The 23874-nt window shown below is 31.3% G+C and overlaps 1 protein-coding gene across 7 annotated transcripts in view; it reads right to left on the bottom strand.

Annotated features, from left to right (window-relative positions):
- Zc3h13 (zinc finger CCCH-type containing 13) overlaps nt 1-23874 on the bottom strand; it is an 87143-nt gene that overhangs the window by 54458 nt on the left and 8811 nt on the right. For all 7 annotated transcript variants that reach the window (XM_047552058.1, XM_047552061.1, XM_047552062.1 and 4 more), the window contains exons 4-5: nt 21347-21458; nt 6762-6870 (exon numbers count right to left, since the gene is read on the bottom strand). In XM_047552058.1, coding sequence (XP_047408014.1) covers nt 6762-6870; nt 21347-21458 — 221 coding nt within the window. The remainder of the gene's footprint in view (nt 1-6761; nt 6871-21346; nt 21459-23874) is intronic.

The raw sequence follows: 23874 nt of genomic DNA, 5'->3' as shown, positions 1-23874 counted from the left end.
AAAACTAAAGTTAACTAATTTTAATACTAACATGTATACATATGCTAATTTTTTAAGGACTTAACATTATCATTTCAATGGACTTATATGTCCTTATATTAAAAATGGTCCATTCTCAATGGATCTGATGCCATCTTTCCATATCCAATCTTTTTTGGTTTAGAAAAAAATTAAAAAGAGAGTGGTATGAAGATCTATTTTATTATAATATACAGAGGTTTTTCAATGGCTGCTGTCAGTAGTACCCCACTCTTCAACCTCCTGTGCCATAAGTGTCAAGAAGCCTGGAGATAGGAATACAGTGACTTCTCTTCTAATCCATGACCACTGTTGAGCTTCACTGATCACAGTTGAGATGCCTTCTTAAGGCATACTTTCAGCATTTTAGATCATTTCTTAACCTGAGGTAAAGAAACAAAATGAAGCCACTAAAGTATAATAAAGACGTCTAGTCCTACTTGACTACCTGAGAATAGATATCACAAGAAAACAGAGATCATTGTCATGTGCAGTTAAAATGCATTAGAATAAAATCATCCATTCATGCTTGAAGATTGAGGGTAGCTATGTATTTCAATCTGTGTGATCAAACTTGATTACACATCTTATGTTAAGAGTATGATGACAATATTTCAGTAAATTGTAAAATAAACTAAATCAAGTTTTTCAGTTAATGAGCAATTACTGAACATTTAAGGTAATGTAGATATTACTGGATAAAATAACTAGATATACTGAATTTAACTAAATGAGTAATAGCTATCTATAGTTATTATTTTGTACTCCATTGAGACACTTTACATCAGTGAATTAAAATATTCAATGATCTGTTTTCATTGTATTCTTAAATAAAATTCCATATCCAAACATCTGGGTAAAACAAAGGAAAGAGTAATTAATTGAGGAAAATGATTAAAAGTGTTTTTGAAGATATTTATCAATAACACCTTAAACATCTAAAAACTACTATTAGGAAATATCATCAATATGGAACATATATAAGAAATGAGAAGATGTTTTCAAGTACTCAACTCCCAACTACCCAATCAAGGAAGAGAGGTCTGAGCTATTGAAATATATGTCAAAGTCAATGTGCTATAGCTAACATATTTTGCCCAGAAGCAATGATCTCAAGTCTTTATTCAGAAAACACTTAGCTTTATTCATATCTATTATAATCAAAATTCAGAATTTTTCCTAGCCTAAAAAAGATGTAAAAAACAGAAAGGACAAAATATAAGATGGAACTCAAAGACAGAAGCCTGAAATTAGCTAATAAATTTAGAAAATGTCTTATATATTTTATAGCCTAAGGTTATCACTGTAATTACCTTATAAAACCTCATTGCAAAACTGATTCTAAGAAAAATATTCTAATTACATATTAGAAAGAGATATTTAACAAGGCAGAAATTTGAAAAAATACATGCAACAAAAAGTAAAGGTTATTACTCTTTATCAATAATTCTCACTGATTAATAGAAGCACAGATAAAATAATTCACAAAAAAGAAAAATGAAAATGGTATATATAAATATGCCTTTTTATGTATTATGGTCACATTTTAAAAAATTACCTTATTAATTGTTTACAAAGGTTCAGATAAAGAACATGTTCATTCTCCAGTGGCAGCAAAACAAGTATGTCTAATTTGTAAAATAATTTTGTTAATATGAGTAAAAGCCTTCTAACATTCATAGTCTTTAATATAGCAATTGCACTTCAAATGAAATTTATTACATAAAAAAAGATTTTAAAAAACATATATAAGGATTAAAGACTATAAATATTTATTTTTTGTTTTTATTTATGATACAGTCTTGCTGCTAAATAAATTCTGAGTACACAGTAAAATATAACGTTCTTATATTCCTCCACTGGTATCCTCACTGCAGTAGTAATAATGCAAACAGTTTAGTGTTGAATGCATAAAAATAAACCTTTATAGTTTCTTATTAAACAATAGAATCAAAACTACTAACACTGCTCTATAAACAAGATCTTTCCATGTTATACGCAGAGCTTAGTCATCTTCACTTTAATATCTACAAAGCATTGTAAAATGTGAACATACTATAACTTACTTGACCAGTTTTGTTCTGACAGATGTGCAGTTTGTTTTCAATATTTTGCTGCTATCAGAAAGACTTCAATGAACATTTTAATATCTACCTTGATTTACAAGTACCAGTATTCTTTTATTACAAATTTCTCAAACTGCAATTTGTTGATCGAAGATATAAGTAGAGTCTCTGTTTTCACTATGGTCCAACTGCAATCCAAAACAGGTTTACCAATGTAAACTCTCACTTGAAAACATCAGTATTCTTCATTTCTGCCAAAATGATGGATGAAAACTCTGTACATATGTATGTACATATGTATCTATTTTTGTGACACTGGAGATTGAATCCAGGGCCATGCATATGCTAGGCAAATGTTCTACCACTAACTTCCAGTCCTGTCTTTATTTTCTTATCAGCCTTTCCCTGCAGTAAAGTCGAGAATTTATTGGTTATTTCTATTTCTTCTGAGTTACCTATCCAATTTTTGGGGCCCATTTTTAAACTAGATTTTCTTCCATATTTGTGGGAGCTCATTGTATGTTTATATTAGTGTCTTTATTAATGTTAGCACATTACACATGTCAAATATTTACTTCTAGTCTATCACCTCTTTAACTTCTACATTTATACAGAAATTTCTGAATATCCAATGGCTTTTGGGTTTTTTTATATTTATTTTAGGAGGATGAACCTGCCTCCAAGGTTACCAAAATATTTCTCCTACTACAATGATACTTTTGTTTTTCATGTTATTGCATATAATGAATAAATACAAGAAGTGTAAAAAACAAAAACAATTGGGGATGGGGACTGAAAATGTAAAAAGCAACTAGATAAAGAAAAGTTCGGTAGACACAATAAATATCTGTACTTGCTCCTGAAGGCAATGGGAAATTGGAGATTTTTTAACAGGGGAGTAAAATGAACCAACTTTTTTTTTTTTTTTTTTTTTTTTAAGATGATTCTGCAACTCACAGAAGGATAAAAAATAGTTGCAATACACAAGTATTTCATAAAACTCTCATATACAGAAAATATAAAGAATTCCTATAAGCACTAAGAAATAAACACAACAGAAGAGGCAGAATTGTACAAAATTGGGTTGTACAATGGTTGATAAACATCTGAAAAAGTTTTCAATTCCATTAGGAAAGTACAAAATAAAACCACATTAAGATACTACTATAGGGCTGGGGAGATAGCTCAGTTGGTAGAGTGCTTGCCTTGCACCGCAAAAAACAAAAACAAAAACAAAAAAACCACTATACACTTCTCAAAAGACTGAGATGAAAAGAGTAAAAAATACTACAGGGGTAACTGGTATACCAATTTTTATTTGGTATTATCTACTAAAGGATGAACACACACATATTCCATGGCTCAGCAATTTACTTTGGAGCTCAAACTTAAGAGAAATGTTCATGTTTACCAAAATATATGTTTAAGACTATTAATAACGCCTTGGTCATAATAGCCCTAAACTGAAAATTACCTAAATGTTCATCAACAGTAGAATGGATAACTTACAGCACATTTATACAATGAAATACTATAGAGCAATAAAAATTAATGAACTACAACTATGTGCAATAAAATATATGACTGAATCTCAGAGATGTATGGTTAGCAAAAGAAGCTAGGCACAAAAAGGGGCTATTTTGTAGATTCTATTTATATAGGCATCATTTGTTTTAGTAAAAAAAAATTTTAAAATCATTTGGGGTTTAGAAAAGAGAAGGAACTAGGAGACAACATTAAACAAGGGATGAGATTAGAAGGTTATTTTGGAGAAATACATTCATAGGCAATAAACAAATATCTTAAAAACTAGAATAACAGTAGTAAATTAAGAGAAATGGGTGGTTTTGAAAGATATTCAACAGGTAGAAATGTTGCTATTCTGTAAATGCCTGGATGGAAGGAAAAAAGGAGAATCAATAATGACATTCAGGCTTATTAGGAACCAATGATATTTAGAAAAATAGTATTCTTAAGATATGGAACTTAGCTGGAGATACTCAGTTGTTAATGAATGTTAAACCTTTCAATCTGGAAAATCAACTGAAAATTATAGATTTTGGAGTCATTAACTTAGAAGTTAATGAGGCCTGGGAGCACAACTTCATCTAGAAATAAAAACTAAAAGAAGAAGAATGCAAGGCAAAAGGAAAACAACCAAAATCTTAGAAGCTGCCTCTGTACATCTCAGAGAGCAGTCTGAGGATTTGGTGGTGGGGAGGAGGGTACATCCTAATTTCAAAAGATCCAAAAGATCAAAACTATTTCTATATTACTTGCCTGGTTTATTAATTCTCCTCTGAGTACATAATAGAGTTTTCCAGATGTGATATCTTTAACAGATTGAATGTAGAAGCTGATATGAAAATTCAGCTGAATTCTATTAATAAGCCAGACACTGAAACCCCTTGAAAAAACATGTAAAACACTACCACTTCCTCATATTTTTTCCTTGTAAGAATAGTATTTTGCATAAAAGTATATATTAGGGTTTATTACTATCTTTGTCAAATGATTAATAGTTTTTAAATTTCTCAAATTCAATTAATCAAAGAAAAACATAAGAAATTACCATGTGATGTTTCATATGTAAAACTACCATTAAAATTTTTTCCTATAAGTCTCAAAGTAAAATCACTTTAGGGCTAGGGTTGTGGCTCAGTGGTACAGCACGCTCACCTGGCATGTGAGGCACTGGGTTTGATTCTCAGCTAGCCAGCTAGCTAGCTAGCTAAATAAATAAATAAATAAATAAACAAAACAAAGGTCCATCAACTAAAAAAATATATTAAAAAAAATCATTTTCGATCTTTTTTCCCCAAGAAGACAGCAAAGGGCAAGACGTTAAGAGATCAACAAATAAGGGACAAAACACAAGGAGTCTCTATATGACTGAAAGACTTAAACAGGAAGACAAAAAACTGAAGAGTGACTATGCAAGTCAAGCAAAAGAGTGTTTTTCAGGACAGGAGCTCTGAGATGTGTCAAATGCTGCAGAAAGGTCACTTTAAGATAGACACAAGTACAGCTCCATTTATTCAGCAAAGAGGTTATTAGTAACCTTTAAGAGCAGTTTTGGTGAGCAGAAAACTGTATACTAAGTATCAGGTGAAAAAGCAGAGATAATAAGGTACATTCAGAAGTTCACTCTCTGAAGAATTAAGCTGTTAAGTGGGAATAAGCAGGGCAGTAGTTGAAAAATAATATAAGAAAAGGATGTTAGTAATGTAGCCAATGAACATAGCTGCTGAGGTAGGAAGAAATCAGATTTAGAATACAAGGGACTATATTAACTTTATGGACAGAAGAAAGATTTACACAGAATAAGAGAAAAGTAAATACTGCAATATATCAACTAATTATTATAATTTTATAGAAGTATTATTAGATTATAAAGCCCAATGAACTAATCATAAGGAATTTTCCTGTTTTTTCTTAGAAATAACTTTTGAGCAGATTATACTGTTCCTTAATAAGTACTGATGTTCCAATTACTGGAGAGACATGTAGGGTACTTTTCAAGTCTTGGTCTGTTTTAGAGATCATTCTGAAATACAGTAATAAATATTCTAGACATGCAAGTTCTTGGTTCTCTATCACAAGGACTCACTGAAATCAGCCACTATCCCCCAAAAGTAATATGCAGCCAAATAGGTATGGCTGTGTTCCAACAAGTTTGTTTTCGAAAACAAAAACAAGCAACATTTCATATCATGTGCTATAGTTTTTAAACTCTGGTGTAAGTTTACAGCTTACCACTGAAAAAGCTGTTAAAATTCTTAAGCCCTTTATTTTGTCATCTCAAAGTAGGATAACATAGCTTCTGAATGAGAATAAAAATTATGTTAAAATGTCCAGCATATTCATTGTATTCAACAAATATTCAGTTCCCTTTCTCTATAACTGGGAACGTGAAATTATGAGTGCTCATCTTATGGATCAAAGAGGTGGAAAAAAAAAGAACATTCATGGTATGAAAAATAAATACTTATTTGTTAAGACAACAACTCAAGATGATTTTGCTAATTTTTATGAATAAATTCCAGGACTCAATTATCATCTAATTTCTTCTGAAAAAATGAAAGCCAAATTTCTTAGAAATAATTTTCCCAAGAACTTAAGACTTAAAAATCTCATTTTTATATATTTTACGTAAAACAACATAAATTTAAATTTAATTTTTTAACTTTAGTATTGAGGAATTTAAAAATTTACAATTGTAAATTTTAGGACTACGATAATACACACAGTTTTAAAGAGAAAAATAAGATAGTGAAGTTGAAATATGCACTGCAAACTCTTTTTTCTGCTTTTGTAAAGTGCTGCCACTTGCTCGTTTCTATCCTGTAACTCAGAAACATAATAATTCTGAAACAATGGGGAGATCACAGGTAATAAGTAATGATTGGTTTTTTGTTTTTGCTGTATTAGGGACAGAACCCAGGAATGCTTTACCACTGAGCTACATCTCCAGCCCATTTTATTTTTCTGAGACAGTGTCTCACCAAGTTTCCCAGGCTGGCCCAGAACTTACAATCCTCCTGCTCCAGTCCTGATTAGCTGGGCTAACGGGTATGCACCATTGCATACAGCCTTGAAAAATGTTTTAAGCCTATAAAAGGTCTAAAAAGTAAATAATCAAGAATTGATCAAGTATGCAAAGATTCTGAAACTCACCATCTCTAGTAGCTTCCCATTCTACATTTTCTTCTTCACTTTCTGGAGTTCTCTCCTTGGTGATTTTTATGTCTTCTTTTTCCCTATGTCTTCCTCTTGAAGATTCTTTCTAAAAAGTATATATGCACAGATTATTGTATTTTAAAATAATACATAAGGTAGTTATTGTAATACATAGTATTTTAATTTCAGTCATCCTTATTTCATCAAATTAGTTTTGTAAATAATCATTTATCTACAAGTACAGAGGAGCATTAAGTTCTAGTACAGCAACAAAATGATAAGAGTATAGTATAATTACTTTATTAACAACTGCAATTTAGTAAATGTAAGAAGTAGCTAAGATTCAGAAAATACAATATAAATGTAAAACTTTATTAAGTGTTTGATATTCTACTACTAAGTTTCTATGGAAAAACCATGTGGGAAAAGACAGTTTAAAATGGATAAAATGGAAAAGATTTATAAGTGACCATATCTAAAAATTTAAAAAGTTCAGCTATTTACAGATGTTCAAAAATCATTGATCTAAAATAGTATCCATTTTTCTGCATACATAAGGATAAATCAAACTCATTTAATAGTTCTATAAAGACTTTTTAAAAAGAGATTTTACTTATTTTGATGAACCCAAATGGTAGCTAAAACAGTTAACAGATTAATCCTTAATATGGTAGTTAAAGGACAGGTTTTACTTTGGAAAAACAGATATAACAGTAGCCTATGCACAAAACAGGACAACAGTAATTACACTTATAAAATTCAATTCAAGATCCTATTTTATAAGACTCCAAAGCACATTTTACTAGGTGGTGAGAAAATAACCAGTGCCATATAACTGTTGTCATTCCACCACAATGAAATTCTCACTTTTATTAACAATCTACAAAATACAAGATAATGACAATAAATAACATTATATGCTCAAACTTCTAAGTATTACCAATGATATAATTTGGCTGCCCAAAACACAAATCAATTTCTTCAAGTTTTATTTTTAAAGATCTCTGACATAACTGCCTCTCAATTTTACATATTTAGGTATAAAGTTATGTTGTAAGACTTAATTGCAAAATGATATATATAGTTGCTGGTAAGACAATATAAGGCTTATACAAGTTATTAGAAGATTAAATGACAAAACTGCCATGGAAAAATTGTAAAAGGTCAAGAAAAGAAAATGAGCTCTTATTTGTACAGAGACAAAAGGAAAAATAGGAAGACAATCTATTTTGAATCAAAAAATATAACCTGTGGAACATCAATGAAGAACTGTCCTTATATTCCATGCAACTTTGGAATACTGTTAATTAAACCCACTATAAATATATACTGTATATAACCACATCAAAAATATGTTAAAGGATATTTTTTCCAAATTAATAAATAAAATGCTTTGTGCTTTCTGTCTAAAGTATAATTACCCGACTATAAATTTATTTTTTTAGCAGATTTAGAAACAAAAATGAAATAAAAAGTCATTATTTATGTAAATATTTCATAAATATCTTGTATTGAAATTATATAATTTTTGAGTTGTCCATGTCTTAAAAATATCTATTATTAAACACTACAGACTACCTGCAGTTTCAATATGTGATGAAATTTCAAGTTAAAAAATAATGTTTTTTCCTAATAATTTGTCACTATCTCACTTCAAATCATAATATGAGATTACTTTGATAATACTTATCAGAAAAGTCTCACTCATTTAAAAGAATATCATATTTCCTCATTTTCTCTACTTCAACAAAATAAACTTGTTCAAGCATGCTATTCCTTTATCAAATAAAGTTATTTCCCCCTTTGTTTTATATTCAAAGAAACGGGATCTGGAATTACTTGTCACATGAGTACCATGGTTTGCTTTCACATTCCTATATTTCTTGAATAGAACAGTTTGTCATCATCTCTTAAATTCAAACATATTCATTAGAAGTGTAATCTTCTGACATTTTATTTTCTATAATTAGTCATCCTAGAACATACATGTGTTTAAATACTTGTTACAGAATGACAACATTTAGTCAAAACCACTGGCACCAGATATTTCAGAATTTTTTTGAATTTCAAAGCACATTAACACTGACAATAGCTTGGGTGTGCAGTGGCAGCCTCTGATCAAACATACTAATATTTTTTAGAAAAACAGGAATTCACCAACTGAGTAAAGACTATAATTAGGTCATTTCAAGTAAGTTTTACTGCCACATAAGTCTATGCCTAATTTTGGAAAAACATCAGACTATGTTTTTTGGACTTCAGAAATGCAATAAATAATTGTGGATTCTTAACTCTGATTTCATTTCTATTTTAATATTGTTATACACATATTTCTTGAACATTATATGTTCACTATGACTTTTATTATAAGACAGTAAGATATGAAACAAATGAAAGTCTTGAGGTCAAGAGTTGAGAACCAATACTATAATAAGCGAATTAGTAATTAAATAATGAAATGTTAGGAGCCTTTGTGAATCATATAATACAACCTCCCATTTCATGAAGAAAAATTTTCTTTAGGACTAGTTCTGATCTCTGGAATCATGCAAAAGAAATTTAACACTTTTTCCACATGCTAGCCCTTTAAATATTTGAACAAATCTTATACTAGACCAAAGGTCAAAGATAAACTATGTTTATTGTACATACACATTTCATGATTTTCACACTTCTTGTTACTCTGCCATCTTCTCTATACAAATTTGCCAACGTTTCAATAAAATATACTACCCCAAATTAAAGAGTTCATATTATCTATATGCCAGTTTTTCCAAAATTGATTTAAGGATTAAATATAACTCACAGCAAAATCCAAGTAAGTTACTTTGTAGATATATGACGAACTGATTCTAAAGTTTTTATGGAGATTCAGAATAGACAACAAAAGACTGAAGATCAAAGTTGGAGCACTACTACTGGACGTCAAGACTTAATATAAAGCTACAGTAATCAATACAGTGTGGTTATCAATTGATATAATATACAAATATTTTTTAAAAAGTGCCAAGAAATAGACTCACAGAGAAATAATCAACCGATCTTTGACAAAAGAACAAACACAATTGAGTAGAAAAAGAATAGTCTTTCAACAAATGGTGTTAGAACAACTGGACGTCCACATGCAAAAAAAAAAAAAAAAAATGAATCTAGACACACATGTACTTAACATCCTTCACAAAAATTAACTAAAAACAGATTGCAGACCTAAATGTAAAATGTACTAGAAGATAAGAAGAAAATATCTATATGATCTTGGGTAAGACATTGACATTTTAAGTGTAACATCAAAGGCACCATCCATGAAAGAAATAATTGATAAGCAGGACTTCATTAAAATTTATAACTTCTGCTTTATGAAAGATATTGTCAAGAGAATAAAATAGTCAAAGACCAATAGAAAACATTTGCAAAGAACATCTGATAACTGTTATCCAAAATGTGAAGAATTCTTAAAACTCAGTAACAAAACAACCTGATTGAAAACTGGGTCAAAGACTTAAACACACACTTTTATCAGATGGCAAATCAGCATATGAAAACATGTTCAGCATGGTATGTCATTTAAGAAACTGCAAAAAATAATAGAAACCACTATACACAGTGTGGTGGTATATGAAGGCAGTCAAAATTCAATATACTGGTAACATCAAATGCTGGTGAGTTGTGGAGCAACATGAACTCATTCATTGGTGGAAGGAATGCAAAATGATACAGCCAATTTGGAAATTAGGTTAGTAGGTGTTTCCCTGGTCCCCAATATTGGGAATTGAATCCAGGGGTACTCTACCACTGAACTACATTCCCAGTATGTTCTATTTTTTATTTTGAGACAAGGTCTTACTAAATTGCCATTTGGCTTCGAATTTGCAATCCTCCTGCCTCAGCCTCCTGAGTAGCTGGAATTATAGATGTGTGCCACTGTGCCCAGCAGTTTGGCAGTTTCTTATAAAACTAAGCACAAGTCTTTCATAAAATCCAGCAATAACATTACTTGGTATTTCAAAGGAGTTAAAACTTAGGTCCACACAAAAATCTGCATGCCAAAACTTAGGAGCAACCATGTCCTTCAGCATGCAAATGGATAAGACTAAAAGGCCAAATGTATACTACGTTTTTAAAGTGATAATGATTTTTTGATAGGGTCACTGATTGTAACAAATTCAACACTACATGGTGAGACACGGATGGGGTTTGAGGAGCTGCATATGTGCAGAAAGAGAGGGTACGTGAGAAATCTCTGTACCTTCCATTCAATTTTGCTATGAACCTAAAACTGTCCTAAAAATAAAGTCTATTTTTTAAAAAAAGACGAATGAAATTACCTGTAATAGATAACAAAAGCAAAAGGTTATTACAGGTTAAATATCCCTAATCCAAAAATTTAAAATTTGAAATGCTCCAAAATCTGAAACTTTTTGAGCACCAACAAGATTCCACATGTGAAAAATTCTCTACCTAACCTCATGTGACAGGTCACATGAATATACAGGGGCAGGCAGAAAATACTGTGTAAAATTACCTTCAGGCTTCATATATATCTTTATATGATTTCATGTTTAAATGCAGGTCCCATCCCTAAAATGTTTCATTATATATAAACAAATATCCCCAAATCCATAAAAATTCAAAATTCCAAACATTTCTGGTCTCAGGATTTGGGATAAGGGATATTCAATCTGCATCCCTAAAATAGAGATTTAAAAATAGATATAAGCAACTCCCCCCTCTCAAAAAAAAAAACAAAACTGGGCGGGGGGGGAATGGACAGGAAACAGAGACAGAATTCACAAAAATTATACTTAAATGAGAATGACTAATGTCAAAATGAGAGAAACAAATTAAAACTACACTGATATGCCATGTTTCTCCTATCAAATTAAAACTACACTGATATGCCATGTTTCTCCTATCAAACTGGCAAAAATACAAGCCTGACAATACACACTAAGGCAGGCAAGGGGAAATAAATAGGCACTGTCATATACTATTGGAAACAGTGCAAATGACCCTGTCATTATTTAACTATACGGGCATTAATCCTTTGACCCAGCAATCCCTTTTCTAGAACTGTATCTTTCCCAAAGACAATAAAAATACAAAATGACAAGTGCACAGTCACCCACTGCAGCCCTACATAGTAGCAAGACTGAAATAACCTATATTTCTCATATAGAAAACAGTTGAATAATGTATAATGTAAACAGTAAAAATGTATAAGAAATAGTCCTACATATTACTATGGAAAGATCACCTGGATATAGCATTAAGTATAAAAAAGCAAGTGAAGAAAAATATATAAAGCATGCTACCTTTTATTTACACACAAATCTGTGTGCATATACACACATATAGGTATGTGTATAAACTTATATAAGCACACACATACATATATATATGTACATATATATATATATATATATATATATATGTAGCAAGATAATAAAAAAACTAATGAAAGTGGTTACCTACAAAGAAGAGTGATCAAGGGATAGAAGTTAGACTTTTTTTTTTAATGTAGTCTGTTTTGTAGATCAAAGTTTGAATTCACTCAAGATTAAAAGAAGAAAGTCAAATTTTAACACCAAAATGAAATAAATGAACCCAACTATGTATCAATTTGGTGGCTTAACCATATATACAAGAACTATTTCAAGTCACTTAAAATACAATAATTTAATTATATATTCCTAATGGAAAAATTTAACAGGTGTATCTGTAATAGGATATATATTAAGAACTATGAAAATTTTGAGCTCTTTTCAGTAATTATACTAGTAATAAAATTCTTAATTGCTATTCTGGAACTATTGAAGATAAGACAGATAAAATCAATGTCAACAGGGACCAAACTATGGGGTTCAGCATTAAGAGGAAAAAAAAAAAAAACCCAAAAAATTAAATAAAAGCCCTGGAATCCTAAATCTGAATTATTTGAGCATAGTTCTGTTTCTTTTTTTAAAAGAGATAATACACATATATTTCCAAAGTAGGCTTAATGAAAAGCAATAAAAACAATGACTAATGTAATGACAATAAGTTAAGAACTTCAGGGGAAAATGACTGATTCCAAGTAGAGAGTATGCCTGAACACATGAAACAACAGAACTATCAAAGATTATTGAGCTGGAATTAAAACAACATAGTGTTACAGTTTAAAAGTGACTTGTACCCCAAAAGTTCATGTATGAGACAATGCAAAGTTTACAGGTAAAATTAAATCATCCAGTTATGAAAGCCTTAATCCTATCAGTGAATTAATCCCCTGAAGGGATTAACTGAATAACTGTAGGCAGGTAGGGTGTGGCTGGAGGAGGTGGATCCCTGGGAGAGTGCCTTTGGGGTTTATATATTGTCTTTGGTGGGCAGAGTTCTCTCTCCACTTCCTGATTGTCATGTCCTGAGCCACTTTCTTCCATGATAATGTTCTGCCTAATCTCCAGCCCCAGAAAATGGAGCCAGCCTTTTATGGACTGATGAGCCCCATGATAATATTTTCCTCCTTTAGTTGTTCTTGTCAGGTGTTTTGGTTGTTAACAACAAAAAAGCTAACTAAAACAACAGGATATCACTGAACTTCATCAAAGAGGAAAGACATTTTAAAAGAAATGAAAATTGTAATAAAAGAATGAAATGGCAAGCCACGCACTGGGGAAACATTTGCAATACACAGACCTTACTAAGAACTGGTATCAGGAATATCAAGTTTATAAGACAAAGACATTAATTTATGAGGAAAAGATGTAAACAGCTAAACGTTCAATAAAAGACACACATAAGATATACAAATATCCAGTGAATATAATTAGAGATGGTCAACATGACTAATCATCAAGAAATTCAAGGTAAAACATTATGTAACTCGAATAACTAAAATAAAAAAGATCAACAATGTCAAGTATTGGCAAGAACTTCAAAAAGAAAAAAAACTCATTTATTGTGGATGAAAATGTAAAATGGAACAAGTACTTTGGAAAATTATATAAGCAGTTTCTTATAAAGTCAAATATATACATAAACATATACCTACCATTCTACTTCTAGGTATTTATCCAAAGATAACCTATGACCACACAAAAACCTACACTCATGTTCATAGCAGTTTTATTCATAATAGCTGAAAACTAATAATAATCCAAATAACTGATGAATGGATAAACCAATCTTGACATGTTCATATAACAGCATACTAATCAGCAATAAGAGGAAAAAACTACCGATACAATCAACAATGTGGGTGAATTTCAAAAGTATTATTCTGAAAGAATCAAGACAAGAAATACATATAATTCCAATGCAGGGACATATCAGAGGTTGTCAGGAATGAGTTTAGAAGAGGACTGACTACAAAAGGGCATAAAGATACATTCTGGGATGATAGAAATGTTCTATATATCTTGATTGTGGTTGTACAACAGTGTACATCTGTCAAGAATCAAACTACATACTTAAAATGGGAACATTTCATTGTTTACAAATTGCACCTCAATAAAAATTTTAAATGAGCTCAAGATCCAACATAAAGAGCTCCCAGAGGTAAGGGGGCATTTGGGCTTAAAAATATAATAGTGGCAATGGATTAATTTTGAAGAGACATTGGTAAGAACTGATGATTAGCTTAATATAAATACAGATGGTCACTAGATTTATTCATATATACTAGTTAGAATACCCATACAAATTTCTTTGCTCTCTCAGCTGAGAGGTCTTGAAAGAAATGACAACCCAATAGCAATAAACACATCTAGTTCCTAGATTTTCATTTCTAATGCTATTCTTCAATCAGAGGAATGGTGTGCACGTATACTTGCCATTTCTTATTATGTGGTCTGTGGTCAGTGTGCATCTACATGTATCTGTCTGTCTGTTCCCTTGGAATCCATCCCATTAGACTTTGGGGAAGCCCAAACTATCCACATGAAGAGAACCACATGGAGATGAACCAGTCTCCAGCTGAGAGCTAGCATCAACTACCAGACATGTGAGTGAACAAGTACACCTTCAAATGATTCCAACTCACATGCTTTCAGAACTTAAGCTAAGGCCCATACATCACGAAAAAGATAAGATGTCCATACTGTACCCTTTCTAAATTCCTGATGGAATTTATGAACATAATAAATGGTTGTTTAATGACAAGGGATAGCATGATTTTTTTCCCCTTATGAAATCTTGTACTACAATTTTAAAACCCCATAATTATCCTATACTATACATTCATTACCAAATTTGTGCTCTTATCCTTCTCTTCTAAACCTTTCTTTTGAAATAAACATTCATTTGATCTATTTATAACTATAGCAATCAGCTTCCTAATTGCTGATTTGGTGACTAGTATTCCTATTTTGCATTTACACTATGCTTTATTCTTTCCAAAGAATTTTCATACGTACTTTCTCATTTTATTCTCTCCCTAACTTGTGACACATTGGGGCAGGTACATTTATCTTACTGATTAAAAAAGCAAGGTCAAGAAACTTACTCAGGATAGTTAGTAACAGTGTAATGCCCCTCTAACTTAAAGTCTACCTCTATATGAATACTATTTAGCACAGCAGTTATAGTACTGTCCCCTTCCCTAGTCAGGGTTATTGTTTTGAAATCTAGTTAGAAGTATCGAGATACATAAAAAGAGCAAAGTAATAGACTAGGGGATGGGAGAAGGAAGAGAGTTTATAGGAGACTATGAAGCAAAACTAATAATTATATATACATTCTGGAAGGTACAGTTCCCAGAAACAGTAGCTTCTGACTAGGAATTAATTTTTGATTCAGAATATTAAAGAACCTGGCAATTAAGAGCAACAAAAGCTCTACCACAGCGTGCAAAGTCAATTTTAGAGTATGTGTGCTGAAGTAAATATGCAAAGTCAAATAAATGGTATCCTACAAGACATGTGGAATAGGCTGGAAGTTGGGTAATCAAGATTCACCTTGAGATCCACCTACAAACCGAAATCAGAAAAAAAAAAAAAAAATCTGAAAAATAATCATATTAAACTGATCCAGGACAAATATCAAGTCTAGATAAGTAACCAGTTTAGGGTAGGAAACCAAAGCAACTGATAAAACATTAGGCAAGGGAAAGAGAATATTATTCTGAAGTTTCAAAAGAAAAATCTCTGAAAATGACTACAGGGACCAGGAAAAAATCATTAAAATGATAGATTAAGAAAAATATTTTTAAAAATATTAAACCTGTTGAAATAATTAACATTCAAAATTAATACCAGCTGTATAACATTATTCTAATTGTTTTAATTTCATATTAGAGGGCAGATAACAAAAAACTGAAGACTGTAAAAACAAAGATCATAAAGAAGTTTTGTTAATTTTGGTGACAGTTACACAAAATGTAAATATAATTAATATCATTCAACTATACATCAAAAATGGTTAAAATGGAAAATATTATGTATGTTTTATCACAATAAAAAAATCAATATGTGAAAATAAACAGATCATTGCCTTCGTAATATGCTCTGAGGTAAGATTTTAGGTAAGCAGAGGGATACCTAAACTAGATATTCTCCATGATGATGAATCATTTAATCCTTCCTGACTGTAGCCACAAAGCCTCTCCTAAGAGACCAGGACCCCCACAGCCCATTAACATCCCTATCATCAACAAATGCTTGAAAATTCTTCTTGACCACTATAGTCAGGGGTCTAATTTTGCTTTCAATGCTAATTTCTCTATTGTGCTTAAATTTTACAAAATTACAAGACTCTGTTATAGAAGACAACAAAATTCAATTACTGTATTTGAAAAGTTCACTAGATTATTAAAAGCATCAATTTCCTACAGACTCTAAATAGGTCTCTTAACTGTCAGTTCCACTATGTTAATTTCTGTTCATATCAACTAGGGCAGACCTTTCCAATACAAATATGTAATATAAATACATAAGTAATTTCATATTTTTCATTACCATGTTAAAAAGAAAAATGTAAAATTTTTCTTAAAAAAGTAAAATTAAAATATTGATAATAAAGCCAGGCATTGTGGAACACACCTATGATCCCAGCTACTCGAGCAGCTGGGAGGCTGAGGCAGAAGGATCAGAAGTTCAAAACCATCCTGGTAACAGAGATCCTACCTCAAAATAAAATTTATAAAGGGCTGGAGATGTAGTCCGACAGTAGAATGCTTGCCTAGAATGTAGGAGGCCCTGGGTTCGATCAACAACAACAACAACAAAATGTTGATAATATATTTTATTTAATCCAATAGATCTGAACTGTTGACATTTCAACATATAATCCAAAATAAAAAATGAGGTATTTTATTTTCTTTCAATACTATGTCTCTGAAATTCAGTATGTATTTTACACTGTGGCACATCTCAATTCAGACTAGCCACCATGAACATCACAGATCCTAGACTACTAGAGGATTCTCAAGCCTGGCTGTACATCAGAACCACTTTTTATCAAGTCACCTTACTAGTTCCACGTTCTGGATGAAAGTAAATTGGTGAACAAGACAGATCTCCTGGCATACAAATTTCTTTTCTCTATTGCTAAACCATAGTGTGACAAACAAAACCAGTCACAGTCTGGTCCTCGTATACTTCTTTAGTCCTTATCTTACATTCAGATACTATAGTTCCTAGACCCTAGGCAACCAGTCTCAGGGTTTCTCAAACACATTAGTCCTTTAAAACTCCTGACCATAATTGTATTGGATTTTTCTTCTTCCCTGCCACCCCCATTCACTTACCTATCCTTTAATACCCAGGGCAAATGTCAGTTCCCTCTGAGTAGTGTTCCCTGGTTCTTCAAGTAGTTATTTATTCTCTCCATTGTGCACTTTCCTTATAACTCTCTGACATACTAACATATGCTACAGGTTTACGCTTTATTTATTCAGGAATTTGTCTCCCTACAAAATCGGGGATTATCTATCAACCTCATAGATGTATCAGAGTTGACATCAGTAACAGAAAAGGGGTGACATTTTAGTTAATTTGCTGAAAACCACATGCATCCTATCTGCTATGCCTATATTATCTATGCCACTGCTACCCTTACCTAAAATAAATCTGATGTTCCTAAAGGAATTCATTACATGAAGATCCACAGTCACATGTACTGCAGCAGGAATGCAGCACAGAAATGGAAAGTACCTGTTAATCTGCCATACACAGCACCCCCCAAAATCGAAACCCTAGTGTTCCAGTTTATTAACAGTTTTCTGTACATTTAAAATGTGAATTCCCTTAAACTCTTGACTATCCCTTAGATACATATGAAGTCTGGGGCCTTTGAGAAATCTCTTATCTAGGAAAAGCATGAACCTGGCTTTAAATTTCTTAACAAAACACCTACCTTGCCCTCTTCTAACTTGATATCATGAATATATATGCCTTTATGTTATACAACACATTTATATTTAGATATTCATTAATAACCTAAATATCCAATGCTAACATTCATCCTCTATCAAGAACTTAAAGTCAATTTACATTAAAGAAAAAGCTAAAAGCCATTTTAATACCAATATATACCATTTATTAAATAGTCAACATGGAATCGTCAATCACGTTGTTTTACATACATTTTCTTCACAACAACACATTAACAAAGCCAATACCTCCATTTTATAGGTAAGGAAACTAACAACAGAGTTTAAACAACAATGCCCAAAGTAATAAATTCCAGATATCTGCCCCTTATGCTATTCAAGTTCATCTAGTAGTATGCTGGAGGTAGTTTACACTAATTTATAAGAGGTGACTTAAATTTTTAGAAAGTCTAGAAGCCATTAAACAAGTCATAATTAAAAATTAAATTATAAACAACAAATTATGCTAAAAACAAAGGTAGTTAATTACTCAGAATTCATTTCTTAAATATTTTAGTATATTTTACTCTTTAGATTACTTGCATTGTGTGTGTGTGTGCGTTTATAATACATATAGTGGGAATACCTTATATACTACATAATGGTATGATACTCAGCATCTCTTCCCAACTATACATTCAGTGATATCTATTTGATAGCTTCAAACTGACCATTATGGAAGTATTTACACCAAAGAAATTAATAAATCCTACAAGGCAAGGCTTTCCTCTAAGTAGTTTTTAAATATTTACCAGCTGATCAGAAAGTTTATCCATTATTCTAAATCAATACATTATTTCAAAATGCAATACACAGGTTTTATGCCTAACCCACAAATAATGATTTCATGGATTAGGGATAGAATATCAGCATATGTGCTATAAAAATAATCTCCCCTCTTAAGGAATTTTAATAAATACCTTTTTGGACATTACTATTTAAGATTTCTAAAACTGTACTATTTTATCATACAAGCTGTTAAGAAAACTACATATTTAAAACTGCATTATTTTAGAAACCAGGAAGTCTTTAAAATTATAATGTGAAACTATTAAAGTTTTTTTTTTTTTTAATTAAGGATCAAAAATAGTCACAGAAAGCTTCTACGTATGTTAGAGCCAGGGTTATGGATGTACTTCAGTGGTAGAGTGTGTACTTTCCATGCACAAGGATTTATATTCACTCCCAGCACCACAAAATAATAATGATAGAACACTTCTATGTATCGGAAACTATGGAAGAGGTTGTTGTTTATAGAATTACATAGCTTTCATTAAAAAAATTATAATACAGACAACTGGATATCCTCATGTACAAGAATGAGGACGAATCCTTCCCATAGTTAAAAATTAGCTGGAAATGTACCAAAGACTTAAATTTAAGGGCTAAAACTATAAACTTCTTTTGAGGAAAACAATATAAATCTTTTGTGATCCTAAGTTAGAAAATAATTTTTAAAATGACAACAAAAAGCATAAGCAACAACAAAACAGATTAAGTTGGAGTTCATTAAATTAAAAACTTTTGCACTTTAAAAGACACATCAAGAATAAGAAGAGAGCTGGGTGTGATGGCAAGTGCCTACAGTTCCAGCTACTTGGGAGGCTGAGGCATAAGAATCACCTGAGCCCAGAAGTTCAGGGTTACCCCGAGTAATATAGCAAAACTACTTAAAAAAGAATATGAAGACAATGCACAGAATGGTAGAAAACATTTGCCAAGTCATATATATGATAAGGGACTTATATTTAAAATACAGTGGACACTTAAAATACACTAATAAAGACAATCCAATTTTTAAAATGGACAAAAGAGCTCTGAAGATATACAAATAGTTACTGAGTACATGAAAAGATGTTCAAGCAATGTCAGCTATCAGGTAAATCAAAAACACATAGATTATCACTTCACACCCATGAGGATGGCTATATTTAAAATGTCAGATAATAATAACGTTGGTAAAGATGTGAAGAAATTGCAGTCCTCATGCTTTGCTGTCAAAAAATGTAAAATGGTGCAGCCTCTTTTCTTTCTTTTTTTTTTAGGTTAGGTGGGGTGGGTCTCTTGAACTCCTGAATTCCTGCCTCAGCCTCCCAAGTGATGGGACTATAGGCACACAACACTACACCCAGCTTTGGCACAGCCTCTTAATAAAACAGTCTGGTAGTTCCTCAAAAGGTTACACATGGAGTTACTGTATGACTCAGCCATTTCAGGCCTTTGTATAAATCCAAAAGAAATGAAAACATATGTTCACACAGAAACTGGTACACAAATGTTCTGAGCAGCCTTATGCATAAGAGCCAAAAAAGCAGAAATAGCTCAAATACCCATCAAATGATAAATGAATAAACCAAATGTGGCATATCAATACAATGTAATATTATTTGGTAAAAACAGGAATAAAATACTGATACAGCCTATAATCTTTCAAGAACCTTGAAAACATGCTCAGTGAAAGAAGCTGGTCACATAAGATTGCATATTTATGATTCCATTTATGTAAAATATCCAGGATAGGAATGTCTATCAAAAGAAAAAGAGGATTTAGTGGTTGTTTAGGGCTGGTGGTCAGGGGAAAATAAGGGTGACTCTAAAAGGTATGGGGTTTCTCTTTAGAGTGATGAAAACTGATTATGGTGACAGTTGCATGAATGTTTAAAACCATTTCTCTATAAATCTGCTACAAACACACACACACACTTAAATATGATAAATTTTTTGAAAAAGATAGCTATGGGAAATATTCTTATTCCTAAGAAACACTTTTTTTTGTGTGTGAATAACATTATAAATTGTATTTCTCATTTGGCTTTACTGCCAAAAAACTCAACAGCTAAATTTTGTGGTCCTATGTGCATTCTTCCACCTAAGTTTTCTAGTTCACCTGTTGTTATTCCCCTAATTTGCTTTTATCGTTTTAGTCTGTGTTAATTTTTCTTGGCAGCAAAATATGGCAGAATTTAGATACTAACAAGCCCCACCAATGCACAAAACCTTACAAAGTTCAGTTTGAACTCTGCCAGTCAGTATCTTTCATCTTCACTATCAGAAAAAAATAAACAGTTTTGGCAAAGAATTTTTTTCCCTCTAAATTCCATTAAACTATACAGGACATAATAATGACTAACTATCTATTTACCATATATTTATCATACATCATAACATTTAAAACCGTACATAAAGAATAAATCACTACTAAAATTAAAACAGGTTTGGGGAAATGCATTCCTACCCTAACAGGTGAGGATGACTCCTCAGTATTTCGTTTCTGGGGCTCAGCATCCATATCTTGGCGCTTGTTCTTCATTCTTTCTCTGAGGTCTCCTGTGGGTCTTTCTGGGGACCTTTGTATCAAAACACAAAACAAAACAATACAAAAAACGAAAATCTGTGTTTACATACATTTTGTAAGAATGTTTTCTAGAAATAAACTCATAAATTTCAATATAATTTTCTAATAGTCCCTGGCTCCTAGATTTCTGAAAAAGTTATTTTGTTTCAGCTTAAATATGAACATGTAAAAACTTGAAAGCAACACAAATCTTCTTCCAATACCAAGCAAATGTGTAAGTTACATTTCAACATACACAGGTACTGGTGATATGAGTTTTGAGAAACAATATGTGAACTGAGAAAAAATAAATATGTGATTAATGGCTTGACTTCTTTAACTATTAATAACATAAATACATTAGTCATATTTGGAAACAAAAAGATAAAGTTTTAAGCTATAAAGTCACAAAATCAGTCTAGAGGCAACAGCATTATGATTTATACACGTACGAGGTTGTATAAATATCAACAAAATACAAAAATATTTTATAGAGCTTTAAAATAAAAGTAAACACATAAGTTTTGTGCTAACTCTGGCGACTTTTTTAAACTTTAAAAGTATTTCAGAATAAGCTGGGCACAGTGCCACACACCTGTAATCCTACCAACTAAGGAAGCTGAGGCAGGAGGATGGCAAGTTCAAGCAACTTAGTGAGACCCTGTCTCAATATGAAAAATAAAAAAGAATAGGGATGTGACTCAGTGGTAAAGCACCCTTGGGTTAAATCCCCAGTACCAAAAAAATAAAAAAATAAAAAAAATTTCAGAATAAAAATAAAGAATTCAAAGCAAAATTTTAGAATAGTGATTTCATATTCCATGGATTTTTAAATGAAGGGAAATTACACATATTTATGTCTAATAATGGCAAGGCTTCATAATTTATACTAGGAATTTGATGGTACATGCCTATGAAATCATTTTACACTATTACTAACTAGAAGAGAAAGGAGAAATAGAAAAAGTGGTGACTTTAAAGAATATTCCTAGAGCAACTTTAAAAGAGGGCAATAGAAGGAATGCACTGTGCCTCTTTGACCATGAAAAAATGCTACACATATTCTTATGTATGTGTACATGCATAAATATGAGCAAATCACATAAATAAATCTATTTCAGATAATAATTAATCAATTTATTCAATTTATCAATTATTAATACAAACCACATGGTTAGTAAATAATTTGAGATAATTCACTTTAAAGATCCTCACTGATACTTAAATGTAAATTTAAAAGATCTATATGAAATGTCTTAACAGTTAAGTTGAAATTGGAACCAGTACTTAAATGTCCTAAACTGTAATCATGATATATATCTAAATCATATGTGCCTTGGTTTCCCTTATATAATTAATAAAACAGTAATATGTACTTATTTCTATCTCATACAGAAACTAACAGAATGAATGCTCAATACACAATGAAGACTCAATGAATGACTTAAATGTCTTATCCAGAGATAGCAATTTCTAAAATACATAGCTGTTCTTTCCATCTTTGAATCACATTATGAACTACATTTTTATTCCCTACTAAAAGAAAAATAATAATACACAAATATGGAAGAAATATCAGATGGAAAGTATACATAAAATAGAACAATTATAACAAAAAGTTCTTTATTCTAAGTCTATTAATAACATTAGTTTTTCTTTTTTAGACAAAGATCTTTATGTTCCTTAACTGCCTCATATGTAAAAATTCTGAGCTAACACTAAATTTGAGTCAGATAATAATAAGCATCAGATGAATTAAAATAAGTATTAAAAGTGTGGGATCAGTATAAACAAAACATTAAAATAGTTTCCCCAGATGTGTTTATGTATATATTTGTAGATAGACCTATATAATAAAGACTAATTTCCCCACATTAACAGGAGTGACAAATGACCATCTAAATACAAATAAAGCAGTATTCGGCATCACAAAGAAGCTAAAATGTACGGTGTTTAGGTGGAAAGTAAGTCAGCTAATGTTAAGGGTTTGCATTTTAAATTCCACTAAACTTTAAAATCTGTGCGCGCACGTGCACACACACACACACACACAAACACCCAAATTAAAAAAAATCTGCAATTGCTAATAGTGTAGATTTTCATACAGCTTTCCATACTGTTGCTGCAGCCTAAACAATGAGAACACCTAATTTTAGTACTAGGTAAATTATTTACCAATCAAACTTAAGTTTTTTGTTTTTTTTTTTTGATGACAATCTGCATGTGTGCTACCTCTATAAACATCATTACAAAATCATGAGGGAACTAAAAGAAAAATAAAAAGGTCTTTAGTAAGGAAATTTAATTTAGCCAAGCCCTCTCTATTAACCGCAAAATGATGTTCTAAATAGGAAGCATATTTATTATGCACAAGTAAATACATACTTCAATTATACTAACATATTGTGATAAGGGATTTGGCAAATGGA

Source organism: Sciurus carolinensis, chromosome 5 (assembly GCF_902686445.1).
Source record: "Sciurus carolinensis chromosome 5, mSciCar1.2, whole genome shotgun sequence".
Lineage (NCBI taxonomy): Eukaryota > Metazoa > Chordata > Mammalia > Rodentia > Sciuridae > Sciurus > Sciurus carolinensis.
Note: the sequence above shows the minus strand (reverse complement) of the source record. Positions and strands in the feature narration are given on the sequence as shown.